Source organism: Bidens hawaiensis, unplaced genomic scaffold, assembly GCF_021521415.1.
Source record: "Bidens hawaiensis isolate Kalapana, Puna unplaced genomic scaffold, B.hawaiensis_p1.1 tig00024648_1, whole genome shotgun sequence".
In the NCBI taxonomy this organism is placed as follows: Eukaryota; Viridiplantae; Streptophyta; class Magnoliopsida; order Asterales; family Asteraceae; genus Bidens; species Bidens hawaiensis.
Window position 1 is genome coordinate 203,064 of NW_027493901.1, and position 17,935 is coordinate 220,998.

The window sequence follows — 17,935 nt, forward strand, 5'->3', positions numbered from 1 at the left end:
TCATCAGAAGATGACAAGATCAGAGGAATTCCAGCAGAAGTGTGAGCATGAAGAGGACGAGGATTAAAGAACTCCTTACCTGGCCGAGTGGCGCTTAAAATCTCGTGCCCTGGCGGGTAGACCTCTACGAATCTATCCGCAGTCTTCTCCAAAATGGGCAACTCGTTCTCATCAAGATCACGAGTACCTAACCGCGCGGGACCACCAGTCTCCCGCGGGTGCAAGAGCGACTATAAGTCGTTCCCCTCTGAAATAAAAATGATAACAATGTTAGAAGGAAATCCTAAACCAACACAAAAGACGGAGCATACCATAAGGAATATAGTTCAAACCGTATTCAAGAACGATGGGTATTTGCGGCGTCCCAGACCCGGCATCCTTCCACACGCGGCTCATCCCAAGCATGACCATCCCAGACTCCGCGAAGCGATAAACAGGAGTCCGAATCTGGGAAATCTTGGTGAACCACTCCGTCTCCTGGTAATTGGAAGCCGGAAGATTAGGGAGTGCCCTCCCATTCCTGAACGTCATCGCAATGGGAACGACGCGAGCGAAAATGTAGAAAAACTCAAGCTTCCAAGAGCGGAGACTACGCTCGGTAGTGCAGATCTTCAAACCCTTGATCCGAGTGACAAGGGTATACCAACCCTGGATGCACCTCCAGGTATAGAAGGTCATCAGACGGTCGACTCGAGGCTCGATATCCAAAATACGGCACACCCATTCGAAATGGCGAACTTTAGCAATTGCCATTGGGTGCACCTCTGTCAAATGAACACCGTGTTTCTCTAAAACACGGTATACGAACTTCGTTAATGGGAATCTTAGATTCCCATATATGAAGAACGAAGCGTAAACCCCTATCTTGCCCTTAGGGGCGTCGTATACCGTCTGGTCGGCCTTCGGGAACTCTGGCTCATAGGGCTCCAGCATGAACTTCTTGACGATGTAATGGTATACATCGACAGAAAGAGTACACTGACACTCGCCAGCAGTACTCTTATCGTCCTTATCGAACGTGGACGTCGGGTTCCCGGGGTAAACGTCGGACTCCTCAACTTTAACCTCTGGGTCATGAGAAGAAGACATTTTTTAATGTTGAGGAAAGAAAGCGGTTTCAGGAGAATGCTCATCGGAAAAGATGAGTATTCGCCGGAAATCGCTTAAAAGGAAAAGGAGAGTGAAGTGAAGATAATGGACGAAATACACCCTCTCCCCCTTATATACTCATCACAATGAATGCGATAAATTTAATGCGGATGAGAGAGAAAGCGCAGGCGCAATGACACGGCGACACGTGTGGATAAAGCAAGCTGGCAACAGGTGTCGGAATGGCGCGTGTCATGAAACTCGCGCCCACACGCCTGAAAAAGCGTCCTAATTGACCACATGCTGTCACGTCGTCATAACTTCCTGCACATCCTGAAACCGTCAGAAGAAGCCAACGTCCCTTCAACCGTTTGGACTGTCCTTATCCTTTCACCAACCCTCCGAATTTCAAAAAGATTCAAAAATAAGAGGGAATATACCCCCTTACCTTGGAAAGCAAGAAACCATAAGACAAGTGCGGGTACATTGTCAAGGCGAAACCCTTCACATACTTAGCATTTGTAGGGAATTGAAACCAAGAAGATCGATCTTATGGGCCATGCTTGCGGAAAGAGAAATAACACCCCCGCATGGCGGGAACGTTGAGAACTAGATTGTTTGAAGCTTCAAGGTGGAATTGGTTGTTTTAACATAACTGATCACTATGTCTAAAACTACCAAAACCTCGTGAAGAATCTACACAAGTGAAACTCAACGCTCCCGACTTGCGAAGAGGTTACACACCTACCCGCATCATACCCAAAGATCAGGCAGAAAAGTCGGGAATTTTCTGCAAGTGACATTTGGAAAACTGCGGGAAGAATCCCCACGGAGAACCTTAAAAAACGAAAACCCCCTTTTCAAAACCCCTTGCTTAAAGTCCAAAAGTTCCCCTCACTTATTAACAATTCATGAGAAGAACAATGGATTGGAGGGACTTGAAGAGGTAGGTTCCCGCAAAGCCCAGTTGGACCCGCAAGACTCACCTTGAAGAGGTACGTCTGCGCAAAGACCAACTGGATCCGCAGGAACCACCATGCTCAGAGAGATGAAGACCTTACACGCAGTAAGCCAGCTGTCCCCACAGGAAAGCCTCCCTTGGTACAGTACCCTGCCTGTTCCCGCAGCTGTGGGTACAAGCCAAGAAGGAAGGCTACCCGCACTAGCAGTAAGGCTACACGCACAAGGCACTAACTCTTATACTTCAGCAATGTCACCTGAAGAAGGAATGAGCAGGGCGGGAATATTCTCGCCCAAAAGTGCCAGTCCGTACGCTTCTAGAAGATCTTTTGTACTATACCTACCAAGGTATGGACAAATGGACAAGATCTGACAAAAGCAACCCATGAACCAATCACAGGGTGACAGCTCACTGACAATAGTACGAGGAGGAGCACGCTCCAGTACAAAATGTCACTCTCAGCCGCTGCCTACCCACCAACTCCCATCGTGGCACGAACGTAGCCCATAGTTGGTGGAAAAGGAATATTATATACAGCTGGCCGTACCTGCTTGGAAACCTACCTTCGGCTATAAATACTCCAACACCTTGGAACGGTATCATCATCTTCTCTCTAGCTATTTCTCTCTATATACACTTATATTCAGAGCAACCTAGTCTGATTCTCACGCCGGAGGGTGGTCACAAGAAGGAACCCCCCCCCCCTTTCTCAGTGACGAGCTTACGGTGTCTGTTTTGCAGGTTGAGAAGAATAACCATCTTTGCCGGACCTAACCCTCGTGGGAAACATCTACTTAACCCTAAGATTATCCTTAATATGTCGGGATCACTTAGTGTTTCTTCAAACTCCTAAAAATGTCTAAACAAAAAACATGTGACTTCCTGTAAGCTCATCTTTTATACTAACATTACATGAGTTCATCCACATTGAATGAGAATATTCTGAGTGAATCAAGGTTATTAATCACTAAAAAATTCAGTATGATACGCAAGACACCGACGACACAATACATTACATTTAGCGACGACTACATCAATTTTTATTTTACTTTATTTTGCGACCTGTATAGACATGCGGAAAACGGAAAAAGTTAGTGCCAAGTGAAAACCATGTAGCAATGACACATCTATAGCGACGACTTCTTGGACCTTTTATGTCGTCACTTAGGCAACAACACCTATGATGACGACATGTAGTCCTATAGGTAGTAAAGATTTCGTCTTATCAGATGCAACTTCAAATTCTTGTACCTTTGCATCATTTCATCATAGGTATTCTTTTGACTCTTTATGTGAGATTAGGTAAAATTCATGTTAACAATCAGAATCAGGGGCGGATTTAGTACGGGTTCCCCGGGTTCACGGGAACCCATTGATTTTCAAATTTTACGTTAAAACGATATATAAAAAGTGTTAGTGAACCCATAAGATTTTTAGAAATGAACCCATAATATGAAGTTCAAGATGGTGTGGTCGTAAACTCCTTTAAAACCATTCTAATCTTTTGTAAGGTCTCAAGTTCAAGTCTTTCAAAGACCCATTTTTATTACCTTTTTTTTTCTTTTCGGGAAACCAACACTTTGTTATTAGTTTGGGTTTTACTTGAAAGGTTTCTAAGGCTCATTTTAGTAACTTTTTTTTTCTTTTTGGTAAACAAGCATCGTGTATTTAGTTGGGGGTTTTAATAACTAAAAAAAGAACGTTTTTGCTTATGATGATTTCCAGACATATTCACACATCATGCACTCACAACTCATTTATTGTAAAACAAATTTCATTTTTAATGACCTTACATATTTTTTTTAAATTAACATATTGTTTTATTATGGTATTGTATTATATAATATTCTATAACAATGCCGGACCGGCCTGAAAAATATAACATTTGATTTTGTGAAATTTGAACACCGAAAAATTATGAACCCATAGAAAAAAATTCTGGATCCGTTGTTGATCCGAATGTGTTTTCTTAGTAACTAGAATCTCTACAATGAATTGCAAGTAATATGTATGGTTTTTGTAATTCAAGTTCTTAAGTTAAACCGCAAACTTCTCTTTTTTCAAATCAATTGACTAGCTAAGCATTGCTCATTATACTTTGATCTCTACTTAATAATAATTTATTTTACAATATTAAGTTTCATTTAACAAGGTTATACTAAACAAAAGCACAAATACTAAATGGGATACTGTAAAGTTAAGAGAATCAAAGGAGCTCGATGTTTACTAAATTGGTATTGTTTTTGTTGAGTGTAGAAATGGATTGCGTGAATGAGTCTGGAGTTGGGCTTTGGGCTGGACTTAATAAGCTGGATTAAGAGTATTAAACAGATCTTGCTGGTCCAGTTGAAGAATACACACGGGCCCAAGTTTGATCCAAATCATCCAAAGTCTAACCGGGTGAGAGCGGGTTATCATTAATGTTTTCATAACCGGATGGCGTATCAGGCACGAACCGGACGGGCTACCCGGTTCAACCAGTCAAACATCTTTTGTCTGACAGTTGAGGTTGAAAAAATTGAGGTTGAAAAAATATTAAATTTCTAATATAAAAAAAATCTTCAGTAAGGAACTTATATAAACTTTTTCTGGCCAATTTCACGTGTTAACTAGGCGCTTGTTTCAGTTTTTTTTTGTCCAGATAAACATAAACAGGCTAAGACTACCCGTAGTGGCAATATTGAAGGCGTTTTGGCCTATAACGCCGGGGGCACCCCCCCCCCCCCCCCCCCCCCCGTTTTGGGCTATTTTTTTAGGCGTTTTGTGTATAACGCGAGAAATGGGCTCAATAATAAAAAAATATATCCGTTAAAATGCCGTTGGATAACGCGAGAAATGGGCTTTATGACTACACTCTGTTTTTGTAAAAAATCATAACTCTGACTGGGCGTCACGTGACGCGTAACGCCTGGTGGTGGGGCTTTATCACATGGTCTAAACAAGACCATTTTTCATTTATTTTGGCCCAATTACACTTGTTACTATGCATTTTTTTTTAGTTTCATGGCTCACTTGAACATTAACATACTAAACTAGGTCCTTTTTTTTCAGTTTTCCCTTCAATTTCATGTGTTAATGTTGTAAAGAAACTTACATACATATATATAAGTTTTATAAAAAAAATTGTGCTTAGGACCGAAACCGTACCCAAACAGTTGCCGAGCCAAGACTTTTATATACACGTATACGCGTGGATCCAAAAGTTTCGTTCATTCACTCAATATTTTAATCTCACATTCTCTCTTGTTTTTGTGATGAGAGCTTGTTGTGACAAAAGTAATGACTACTAAAAGTGAAGGGTGATATTCGTGAACATCCTGAAAAACAAATGATAATGGGCGAACTCAAAACGAGCATAGATTCTTTTCCTAATAGCAAGGTCCATAGATTTTATTCGAAACCGTCAAATGTGCCCACCCAATTGATTATATATTAAACAAATGAAAAACCAATTTAAACAAAAAAAGTATACTCTTTCCACTTTCAAATAAAGACATCTTTGATATCATTTAACTAAACAATCGATGGCCTAGTTGTCAATTCTTTAGATACATGTATATTAATTTTATTCGTTTAGTTTGTATTTCACATAAAAAGTTGATGCTAGATTGCTAGTTCGATATTATTAACTTGAAATATATAATTTTAAATATTGTAAATGATAAAACTGGTTAATAACATATGATATGTCTTAAATAAACTTTAAAAGTAGAATTATAAATTTATTTGTCGTTTCTTAGCATTATTGTTAGTTACTTAGTTTCTTTTTTTAATAAAGTTACAAAAAATACGTATCATGATGTTATTATTATGTGTATGTTAATGATATTAAAAAAATAGTATACTTAAAAAATGTTAACTCTTAAATGTAAGATGAAATAGTTTAATAGTAAATAATCCTTTTTGTTAATACTCTATAATGTAATTCGTTATATTGTAATGATAAGATTATTAGTAAAAAGACGATTTAATTAATAAATATTGGATTTTAATAATCCCAACTTTACTCTATTGACCGGTGCTAAGCCCAACTTCAAAAATAATTTCTGACAATCTTAACTTTTAACTTATTTTCCAATAACAATCCCAAACTAACTAAACACTAACCCCGTTAGTCTCTTGCTGACTTGGACTGCTTATTTGACACAAATGCTAACATGGACTGCTTATGTGTCAAATACATACATAAATACATTATATACATATACATGTATTATAATTTATACATACCAAAATCACAATCTGCTACCACCACCACCACCCACATGCCTCCATCACCACCTCCTTTTATTCCCTGACCCCCCTCCATCTTTTCTTCTCCTCGACCTTTTCCAGCTACCAACTGTCGGCCATCGTGGACCTGAGCACACAATGTCGTCACCTTAACCGTACACACCTCCACCCATAAAAACCCCTCTCCTATTTTTCTTCCATTGGCTGCAACTCTCTTCTTTCCCGTCGCCGGAGTAAAATCAAAATTGCCCTAATGAATTTAAGGGAAGACAAAGATGCAGATTACTATAATTTTGTGATAATCAAACCACCCACTATCAAATTTGGTTCAATTTTGTTTCAATCCGCTCTAATTAGAAATAGTGGAATCTAAAATTGGAGCGGACGGTCAAAATTATTGTATGAAAATTTATTAGCGGCAGTAGTTCGATGGATGTGGTGAGGTTGCTGTTGATTTGTGGTGGTCGCGTTTCAGGCAATGGTGGTGTTAGTGGTTGCCGCCGCAGATTGATGGTGGGGAATACAGAACAATGGTGGTGTCGAGGGATACATGTCATTGCGGCGGCGGATGTGATTAGGGTGGTAGAAATCGGAGATGATGGGTGGGACACATAAGCAGTCACAACATTTGTGCCAAGTAGGCAGTCCAAGTCAGTAAAAAACTAACGAGGTTAGTGTTTGGTTAGTTTGGGATTGTTATTGGAAAATAAGTTGAAAGTTGAGATTGCCAGAAATTATTTTTGAAGTTGGGCTTAGCATCGGCCAATAGGGCAAAGTTGGGATTATTAAAATCCAATATTCCTTTAATTAACTATAAACTTATAGTACCACCTCGCATGAAAACTATCACGTTTTTCTTATGTTTTACCGTCAACTTGACTTTCAATAAAATTTTTATTGGAATGTTCATAAAAAAAAGACAAACAACACTACAAAATTAGATTTTTTTTAATTAACATGTACAAGTTATTGCCGGAGGATGAGTTAAATACTTAATTAGTTATAAATTAAAAAAGTTTTAAAAAACGATATTGTTTTTGGTCTTCAACGTAGTGCTCCATCAGTCAGGGGCGTCTCGTGGGTAAGCCTAATAAGACGAAGGCTTTGGGACTTCAGTTTTATAGGGCCTCAATCTAAAATGTAGGTTTGTATCATGGGTCTTTGAAAGTTGTTTTTTAAGAATGAATAACCCTCATTGATTTGCCACAAGTTAAGGAGGAACGTCACGTACCCATTGTCACTGCATATCATCCATATCTATAATTCATAGATACTCTCTATAGCTATCACATAAAAAAGCCTCAACATTTTAGTTAATTTTAGGCCTCCGAACACGTTGAGCCGGCCCTGCCATCAGTCCACTCCGTTGAGATTTCCACCGACACCTTTCAGACCCGATTGCCTGTGAACCACATATAGCTGGCGTAGCATTCTACGGTGTGGTTTTTTTCCACCTAATCCATGCTACCACACCATGTTCAAACTTGAAACCTTATAGTGGGTGTCACTACAAAGGTCTGGTATTACTAGATGTCACACTCGTTGGATAATTGGTTATCTTTTACTTTCAAATATATGTATGCTTGTATTTTGATTTGTAAAGAGAAACTAAAAGGAGAATAAAAGGGAAAAAAATCATATCCATGAAATAACCATTCCTGTTCTCTTCTGTTGATCATTTTCTTCTCCATCACACGATTTTCCACTTTCTTCACCGATGTTAATGTATTACTATTTTCTCCAATAATCCACAACTTTTTATCGGTCACACAACCACCTCTACCGCAAACACTATTTTCATCTAGTGACAATCTAATCATTTTCATTATAAAGGACGAAAATAGGTCCGGGTCAGATCTAACTCACTATGACTCCACAATATTTCGAACCCGTCACATATTACATCAGCCCATAACAAAAACAACTACAATGATCTTGCAGTGAGATAGCATCCAAGATAAAATAAAAATAAAAAATTAATGCCTAAACAATAAACTAACATCTATATGATATGAGATGATATACCATTTGACAATGAAAAAAAAATTCTACACCTTGATTTAGGAAAGTTCAAACCAAAAAAATAAAACAGCGTGTAAGATGGTGGAGATTTTAAAATCACACATTCAAAGATTTGAATTAAAATAAAATGAGCGTTTAGGTAACCTTTATTAATAACACCCAAACATTAGTAGATAAAGCTTATAAAATCTATGGTCTATTTGAAGTTTAAAATATGATGTTGAAGAGCATGAAATGAGATATGTGTTACTATGCCCGTGATACATGGGGTTTTTTTAATATAGAAAAATACTAGGAATACCAAGAAAGAAAAAGCAAATTAAAGATACAAATTCGTGGGTTTTACATGCTTTTATCATCAAAAGAGTTTTCATATACTCATGAAGCCACATAAAATGAGTTTTAACTGGACGTTAGCATCCAATTCGGTTGATTTAGACGAATCAGCAACTACGGTTTTGGATTATAGCAAATTAAACTGGTTGGGTTCTTCAAGACAGGGAAAAATGGTTTGGCTTTAATGATTTGAGTCGCTTATTAGTCTTTAAGCAAGTCATGTGGAAGTCATTAATGATCGAAGAGTTGCGTCACTAAGATAAAAATAAAAAACATTACCAAATACATATGCATTACAAAAATGACGAATAATATATGACGTGATTAACAAAAATTTTGTTAATTCGTTGTACTAAGAGCATTCTCAATGAGTTCTCTATCTTCATCTTTAACTAAAAAAACATAATTTCTTTAATTTATACATCATTTTCTAATAACCTTCCCAAACCCATTCTTCATTACCATCTCTATATTCATTTGTTTTATTATTATTTTTTAATATAAAATGTTTTCTAATACAAATTTATAGAAGGGTAGATGGAAATGAAGTATTGTGGAGCACTCTAAATTTGGAGGCTTCTTATATCATTTCACTAAAATTTAGAGATGGAGTTTAGAGATAGAGAATAAGTTGGAGTGATAATTTAAATGTTTTTTCTAAATTTTAGAAATGAAGATGGATATAAAGAACCCATTGAGAATGCTCTAACTCATTTAAACAAAATATATTTCATACTAAAACGTCTTAACGTACATCTTTTCTAAAACCACACAATCATAATTTATGTTCATGACTAATTAAAAAAAAGCAAAACATTATACTATAGGGGTGTTTAAGATTGCTTCTTAAAAGTGCTTATGGCTTTTTGGAGAGGCAAAATATCCAAAGTGCCCCTCTAAAAGCACTTAAAAGCTCTTGAGCTTTTAAGTGCTTTTAGAGGGGCACTTTGGATATTTTGCCTCTCCAAAAAGCCATAAGCACTTTTAAGAAGCAATCCCAAACATGCTCTATATTCCAACTTCAAAAGTCATATTTCATGTTATTTGCATCTCCATAGTCTCCAAACTCCAGATTCTCGTATTGTCATTCAACACTGTGTACGACGATTTATAAGACAAGCATAATACAAATAAATAATGGTATAATCATATTCCATTAGCACGGGCAGACCTAGATAGCCCTTCTATGGGTTGGGGGAGCCACCTAAAATAAATTTATGTTGTTATACATATGTAAAAATCTCGATCACCCCTCTTAAAATTAATGTTAAGCCCCCAACTGCCGTCGATGAAAAAAAAAATTCTGAATCTAGCATTCTTTAGTAATAATAATAAAGTCGTTACAATTGAATAAGTAAAACACACATAATCCCTGCCATAGTCATTTTTCATTATGGTAAGTAGGGATGAGCTTTTTTTCCTAAATACCCGTACCCGTACCTGTTCAGTACCCGTATTTGTACTCGTACCCGTACATGTATGTGTCTATTGGGTACGGGTATGGGTACGCAAATTTACTGATTATAGGTCCGGGTACAAGTACGGGTATTACGGGTACTGGTACCCCTTTAGAATATGTATGGGCTTTTATTAGGTTTCCGCCACTTATGACTTAACTTTCAAGCGAGATTTTCAAAACATAATATATATTAGTTGAATAAGTTCATTATCAATTTATATGTGTATATTCATATATTGTGTATTCGTATATTTTTATTTCATTAAAACGTGTATGTGTAATTGTGTATATAATTAAATAACATCTATTAACTTTCACTCTTGTTTTTCTATAGAATTTGAGAAAGCAATAAACTAAGAAAAGGAAAAGAGAATGGATTTTATATTATGGTTGATTTGTTTTTCGTATATTTTTATTTCATTAAAACGTGTATGTGTAATTGTGTATATAATTAAATAACATCTATTAACTTTCACTCTTGTTTTTCTATAGAATTTGAGAAAGCAATAAACTAAGAAAAGGAAAAGAGAATGGATTTTATATTATGGTTGATTTGTTTCATTTTGTGTTTTGGTTGCAGTGTTACGGTTTTTGTATTATAGATAATTGATTATCGGTATTGTACTGTTACCGATACCTGGTTTAGTGAAGATTTTTTTTTAAAAGAACAAAGAGGTACAAAAGCGAGTACCGTACCTAAACTACCTGTACTCGTACCTATACCGGTACCCGTACCCGTACCCTATAATTCGGGTACGGGTATGGGCACCAAGATTTACTGATTTTAGGTACGGGTACTTTCGGGTACAGGTTCGAGTATAGGTACGGGTACGGTCCCGATCTCATCCCTAATGGTAAGGGGGCACAATGACCTATAAAAGTTTCAAGGTTTTAAATTTTAAATATTAAAATTGTTAAACTGAAGACCGGAACTTGGAAGAACCCTATAAAAGATACTAAAACTTTACTCAATCGGTTCAGCTTATATAGGCTACTCCAAACAAAAAATCAGGGTCAAACCATCAAAACCGGTTTCCAAAACGTGTAATCCTAATTTAACTCGGTTTAAGTGGTTTCACAATTTTCACCACTCATTGTTTTAACTCATACTTAACCAGGTTTTTGTTCTTTGTAAACCCATATCCGAGTATATTTAATTTTCATTATAAGAATAAAACTTTGGTTTAAGGTATGACTTTGGTTTAATATGTATTTGACTTTGCATTTAGGTTTGAATAATGTCTATGAAGAGGTAGGTCCCAGCAGAGCCCAGTTAGACCCGCAAGACTCACCTTGAAGAGGGACGTATGCGCAAAGACCAACTGGATCCGCAGGACCCACCATGCTCAGAGAGATGAAGACCTTACGCATAGTACGCCAGCTGTTCCCGCAGGAAAAGCCTCCCAGTGGTAAAGTACCCCGCCTGTTCCCGCAGCTGCGGATACAAGCCATGAGGGAAGGCTACCCGCACTAATAGTAAGGCTACACGCACAAGGCACTAACTCTTAATAATTCAGTAATGTCACCTGAAGAAGGAATGAGCAGGGCGGGAATACTCCCGCCCAGATGAGCCAGTCCGTACGCTTCTGGAAGATCTTTTGTACTATACCTGCCAAGGTATGGACAAAATAGACAAGATCTGACCAAAGAAGCCCATGAACCAATCACAGGGTGACGGCTCACCGACAACAGTACGAGGAGGAGCACGCTCTAGTACAAAATGTCACTGTCAGCCGCTGCCTACCCACCAACTCCCATCGTGGCACGTACACAGCCCATGGTTGGTGAAAAAGGAGTATTATACAGCTGGCCATGTCACTATCAGCCGCTGCCTACTCACCAACTCCCATCGTGGCATGTGCGTAGCCTGTAGTTGGTGGAAAAGGAATATTATACAGCTGGTCGTACCTGCTTGGAAACCTACCTTCGGCTATAAATACTCCAACACCTTGGAACGGTATCATTATCTTATCTTATATCATCTGATATTATCTTATCATCTCTAGCTATTTCTCTTAATATACACTTATATTCAGAGCAATCTAGTCTGATTCTCACGCCGGAGGGTGGTCACAAGGAGGAACCCCCCCCCCCCCCCTTCTCAGTGACGAGCTCACGGTGTCTGTTTTGCAGGTTGAGAAGAATAACCATCTTTGCCGGACCTAACCCTCGTGGGAAACATCTACTTAACTCTAAGATTATCCGTAATCTGCCGGGGTCACTTAGTGTTTCTTCAGTCTAGATACGATTTAGTTTAGACGTGCTGTTAGTGGTGGTGGTGTGTGTAGTTTGGTATTTGTTTTCGTGTGGGCATATGCATGTGCTCATGCTCTTTGTGTGTTTAGCTTATGGTCTCAATATTGTTGGCAATTACTAAATTTGAGGAAAACAATAACAATTCATAGTTTAGCAAAAAGAGTTATCAAAATAGCAAATACTTACAAAAATAAACGTAACTATATATTTTAATTAAACACTTCATTATTTAAAAAATCAAATATTTTATTAAAGCTTGTATTAAGTTACTTTTAAAAGTCACACAAAAGTGTTACCAGATACCGAAGACTTTGCAAAGCTTGAAACAAAAGCGCTATGAAGGCAAAGTGATCAAGATTGAATACATAGTAGACGATATTAAACGAGCTTTCTCCGGTTAAAAATTAGATTAAAAAAAATTGTGGGGAGTGGGATAGCTTGTGTAAGTTTGATTTAGTGTAATTTGCTTGGTTAATGTGGAGGGGCTTGCTAGTATTTGTTACCAAATTTAATTTTATAATTCAAATCAGAATCAATTGACCAATAATAAATAATAAAAAAATGTGATTAATTACGCTTTTTATAATCTTTTCTCTCCCGTTGTTAAAAGCAATCCTGTCTAATTGAGAAGAAAACTTCGTTCGCCTCTAATATTCATATATATTGCTTCATATATAAATCATAACGTTATACTTGGATAACAACTTATACATCATCCTAAGAATCATCTTGCACAAGCGAATAAAAACGAACGCCAAAAATGTCATTCACGATATTAACGGTATGAATTATTATCGATATTGTTAAACCAAAGCAACCAAAAAATCAACATATTTTATTGATCTCAAAATAATTTCATTTCCATTAACAATCAAACACTTAACACGTGTAATCAACCGATTGGTTTAGGAATACAACGTCAATATCAAAACAACATACAACCAACCAACCACATCGTAGTCATACGAATAGTCTTGATTATTGTCTGTCAGGAAGCTTCGTGGAAGGCCACTCTCAGTCCTCCATTTAACACCCCCGCCTTCCTCTCTTCTTCCTCCGCTCATACCTTCTTTCTTTAATCTCTCTCTCTCTCTCTCATAATAATAATAATAATATTATTATTAATGAAGATTGCTGGTAACATTCATATACATCCTAAACACCTTTTCCGGTCTAAGAAAACCCGGTCTGTTTCCAGATCTAACCCGTCCTCGTTCAACTCCTCCGGAACGACGTCGTCTAGCTCACCGGATCACAAGTCTAAAGCAAACGGTGTTGCTACTCCGACTAGCGTGTTGCCCACGCATGAAGTATCGTCTGATGAGTGGTCTGAGGCTTCTACGGACGTCCACATCGAATTAGTACAAGCGTTTAGGTAGTTTCTAATTACGGTTAACAAATTATATTTACATGATATAAGTTCACGCATGAAAAGATATCAACTTTTATGACATATTTATTTAATACTTAAATCATCCACAATAACAACTTTTTAGGTTGTTTTTTTCTTTGCATCTTTCCATGTTACTGGTTTTTTATTATTGTTGGAGTCATTCTTACCGCTCATTTTTCAAACATGTTCTTAAATAAAAAACTATAAAAAATCGGTTATGCGCGCTTATGGTGAGACCGGATGGGGGGTTGTCTTGTGAATAAATGTGTTAGATGATGTGACAATGTTGCTGAATGTTTGGCAGCGTTTTGCGTGTTTTTAAAAAATAATATTTTTATGATGTGCCATCTGACTATACATAATTATGGATGTTCTAATTGAATTATGTCTGATATATAGGTTTATCGACAATGACGGTGACGGAAGGATAACGCGAGAACAACTAGAAGCTATTTTGAACCGGATAGGAGGATCCGAGCCTTTGATCCGCGAGGAATTAAGCTCGATGATTAACGAAATTGACAAAAACGGGGACGGAATTATTACGCTAGAGGAGTTTGGAGCGATAAGTGCTGCTTTCGCACCCCCAGCATGTGATACGGAGCTAAGAGACGTGTTTGAGTTTTTTGACGCGGATCACGATGGACGGATCACTGCGGACGAGTTGTTTGAGGTGTTGAAGTCGTTAGGAGATGGGAAGTGCACGTTAGAGGAGTGTAGGAGTATGATACGGAGCGTTGATAAGAATGGGGATGGGTTTGTGTGCTTCGAGGACTTCTCGCGTATGATGGACCCGCAGATGTGATGTGAACCCGTTCGGTTCAGTTCACCTGGCGTTTTATAAATTTGAGATTCTAGACGACGGTGGTGGTGGTGGTGTTGAATGTTGATAGATTGTTTAGGGTTAATTTGATTATGTTATAAAGGGTTATTATATACGCAAAGAGTTGATTATAGAAATATAGATTGTCAGAAATCAGAATAAGAATCCATCTTTTGTTATTATTCTATTGCAAGGAATATTTGTTTTTGATAATTAAAATTTAAAACAAAAATGATAAGAACAAATAATACTCCGTAATATTTTATAATAGAAGTAGTTGTAAGAAAGGGGAATTAGAATTTAATTTTTTGATTTTGTTTTTATGGGTGGGCAAGATCGCAGGAGATCTAGGTTGCCTCACCCGAGCTCGTACGAGCTGGCCTAGCATGCCTAACTCCAGAGCGAGTTGTGTTCCATGCGGGTATATATATACCTTTAGTTTTAAGATTTACAAATTTGGTTTATAAAAACATGTAGCCATCAAGCATAACTAATAACCTATGACCTCATGAGTTGATCCGATCCATATCCCAATATTCTGTGTAGTAGCACATGTAGATAAGACGACATGGATACACAGCTCACATAGTAAGATCATACAATATCGGTAAGATAGTAAGAACTAAAATCATACAATATCTACATGGATGTGCAAGTCACCTGTAAAATCATATGATCGAAGTCTAATTATTGGTTGAAATTAAAGTAATTAAAAACTTGATTCCCAACAACAAAAATATTAATAACAAACTTGATTTGCCATTAGTAGTTTAAATGAATTCGTTAAGAATTGTTGTTAAAAAAAGTAAATTATCTATAGTTTGATGTAACCTTTAATATGATAACATATACACATTCGGAATGAAAATATTTAAGGGCGGTTACTAAGAATACGTTGTATATAACTATTTTTAAAGAAAGGAAGATATAATCCCTTTTTTATAAGCTAAACTTGAGACATGAATTCCAATTAGTTATAATGCATTTTGTTATAAGAGGAAGTTTGGTGGCTACTTTCTGAGATTTGAAACTAAGGTTAGAGTTGAGGACAAAACTCAAAACTATTACCATTCACCAATTCTCATGGCCACTACCGCCATGAATTATGGCCAAACAATATTTTTGGACCAACCATTGAAACATCACTAACGTTTGAACGCAACCACCAAAGTCATTGCTTGTTGCTTCGTGTACACATTTAAAACGTTTTTATTGCACTAGAATCTATCATTAGATAAAGGTCTTTTGTTTTCGTCTTTGTTCGGTATGTAGTATGAATTCCTTTATAGGCTTTGAATCGTGCTACTTTTGCTTTCACTTTGCACAATATCTATGTTTAATCTTGAGAGAGATAAATATTAGTTTAGTTTGATAATTTACCTGTAACGCATTTGATAATTGAAAATTTATTTAAATAATTGTCGTGTGTTCAATATTAGATTTGTATAAGGATGGCGTAATACTTGATTTGATGTATATGTGATAAATTATGTTAGACGTGATATGACATATTTGGATATGATGCAATGAGCTTTTATTATGTTTCATTTTGATATAACATATTTGGATATGATGCAATGGACTTTCATTATGTTTCATTTTGAATATGATGCTCGGGCATTCCCAACCTATGGGATATCATAGGCACATCATTGTTACACTAAGGGGACGGAGTGTGTTCGGTAACTCTTCATGGCTATGTGTAGCGGAGCGGATACACCACCACCACCATTGCGGGTATCCATTAAAATGAATGTTTCCAGGTTGTGATACCTGTGAAAGTTTGGATGGCGTGTTGTATATATTTGTAATCTAACACCAAGAAATCAAATCAAATAAATAAACATGGAACTTGTATGCAACTGTAGATGAATAAATTAAAACATGAATCATATTCTGAATCGTGTAATCACTAATGGATAAACTTATTTGTTGTTTACACACGTACAATGATTTATCGGATCAGACATGAAATATCGATCATGAAATTGAGATTTGATATAAATGTGAATGTGTCGATGATTTATGTTGTAACAATCATTTATTTATATCTTTCGATCGAGAAGAAAAAGAATAACCAGGGAAAAATTCATCGATCAATATATTTGATCAATATTCCATATGAGCCCAAACATTAATTAAGCCCACCTCACATACCACATACATTCAAGTAAATAAATACTCAAACCCAAGTATAAAATACAATCATAAATCCTAAATGACATTGGAATTAAATTGTAACACCGTGTAAATTACCCTATTAAATTTAGCCAAAAATGTCAATCTATTAAAGTATAGGGGCTAAAACTGAACATTCTGAAAACCTCATCCATTGCGATACGCGACGGGGTGAGCATAAGCCCATAGCATAGCGCGATGGCCTTGCACACAAATCAATATCTGGGCGGCGTAGCGATACGCGATGGCTTAACCCATAGGACCATCGCGTAGCGCGATGACCACGTTAAGTAACCGTGGACACGTGTCCAACCATGTGTCAACACGTGGCACAATATGACATGCCACGTGTCACCATCTGGTAAGGCGGCGTAATTTTGCGGCGTCGCGATACGCGACTGAGTAAAGAGAAATCCATCGCGTATCGCAATGGGTCACTGAATTCGCCTATAAAAGGGGGTGACGGGTATGAGGCCTTCTCATCCCAATTTCACATCCATTTCACACACTTAACTTAGAAAGGTGTGCCTGATTGCGGGTGACGAGCCGACATTCTGTTTTCTCGTAATTTGTGCAAGTAACGAAGTTATGATCAAGCTAATAATCGTATAAGCGAGTTAGAGATCAAGATCCTACCAACAAGCCATCACTAATTTCTTAGTATTATTAATCCGAGTATCTGTACTAAGGTAGGGTTATGTTTAAGATAATTAATTATAGCTTAGACATCAATCAAGGCTATGACCTTTAACCTTGAACGTATTTTATAAATATTCATAAAGAGTTTTCATAAACGTTACTTATTGATGAAGTAACGTTAACAAATGATATATTTTGGCGGACATGTAGTAACTGTAATGGGGATATCACTAGTAGTGAGTTTCTTGCCTAAGGAAAAGTAATTCGTATAAATCTCAATCAACCGCGGGACCTGTTTACTTATCTGGAAAAACTCACCGACGTGTTAGAACCTATTAAGCCAAAGCATGCTATATCAAACGTCACATAAAACAAAGTGTTTTCATTCACAAACAAAGTAATAAACGATTTCAAGGTTAAGCTTAAAGGTAATAGCTTAATCAATAAACACAATCCAGTATTTATACGAACCTATTTATGTATAGGTTAAATATCATTCACATTTACATTCAAGAAGGTTTCAAACGCACCCACGGTACAGGTGAA

The 17,935-nt window shown here is 37.0% G+C and overlaps 1 protein-coding gene across 1 annotated transcript; it reads left to right on the forward strand.

Moving 5' to 3' along the window:
- Positions 1-13,250: 13,250 nt before the first annotated feature.
- On the forward strand, positions 13,251-14,673 carry LOC143569759 (putative calcium-binding protein CML36). Its single transcript, XM_077055590.1, has 2 exons — positions 13,251-13,731; positions 14,149-14,673. Exons 1-2 carry the CDS (start codon positions 13,481-13,483, stop codon positions 14,552-14,554), a joined length of 657 nt encoding a protein of 218 aa, XP_076911705.1. The 5' UTR covers positions 13,251-13,480; the 3' UTR covers positions 14,555-14,673.
- Positions 14,674-17,935: the final 3,262 nt, after the last annotated feature.

Bases quoted from the DNA above. Each gene is read 5' to 3' on its own strand.
- LOC143569759 (XM_077055590.1), top strand. From the start codon at position 13,481: ATGAAGATTGCTGGTAACATTCATATACATCCTAAACACCTTTTCCGG. The intron at 13,732-14,148 runs GTAGTTTCTAAT...TCTGATATATAG, and splicing joins GAATTAGTACAAGCGTTTAG to GTTTATCGACAATGACGGTG.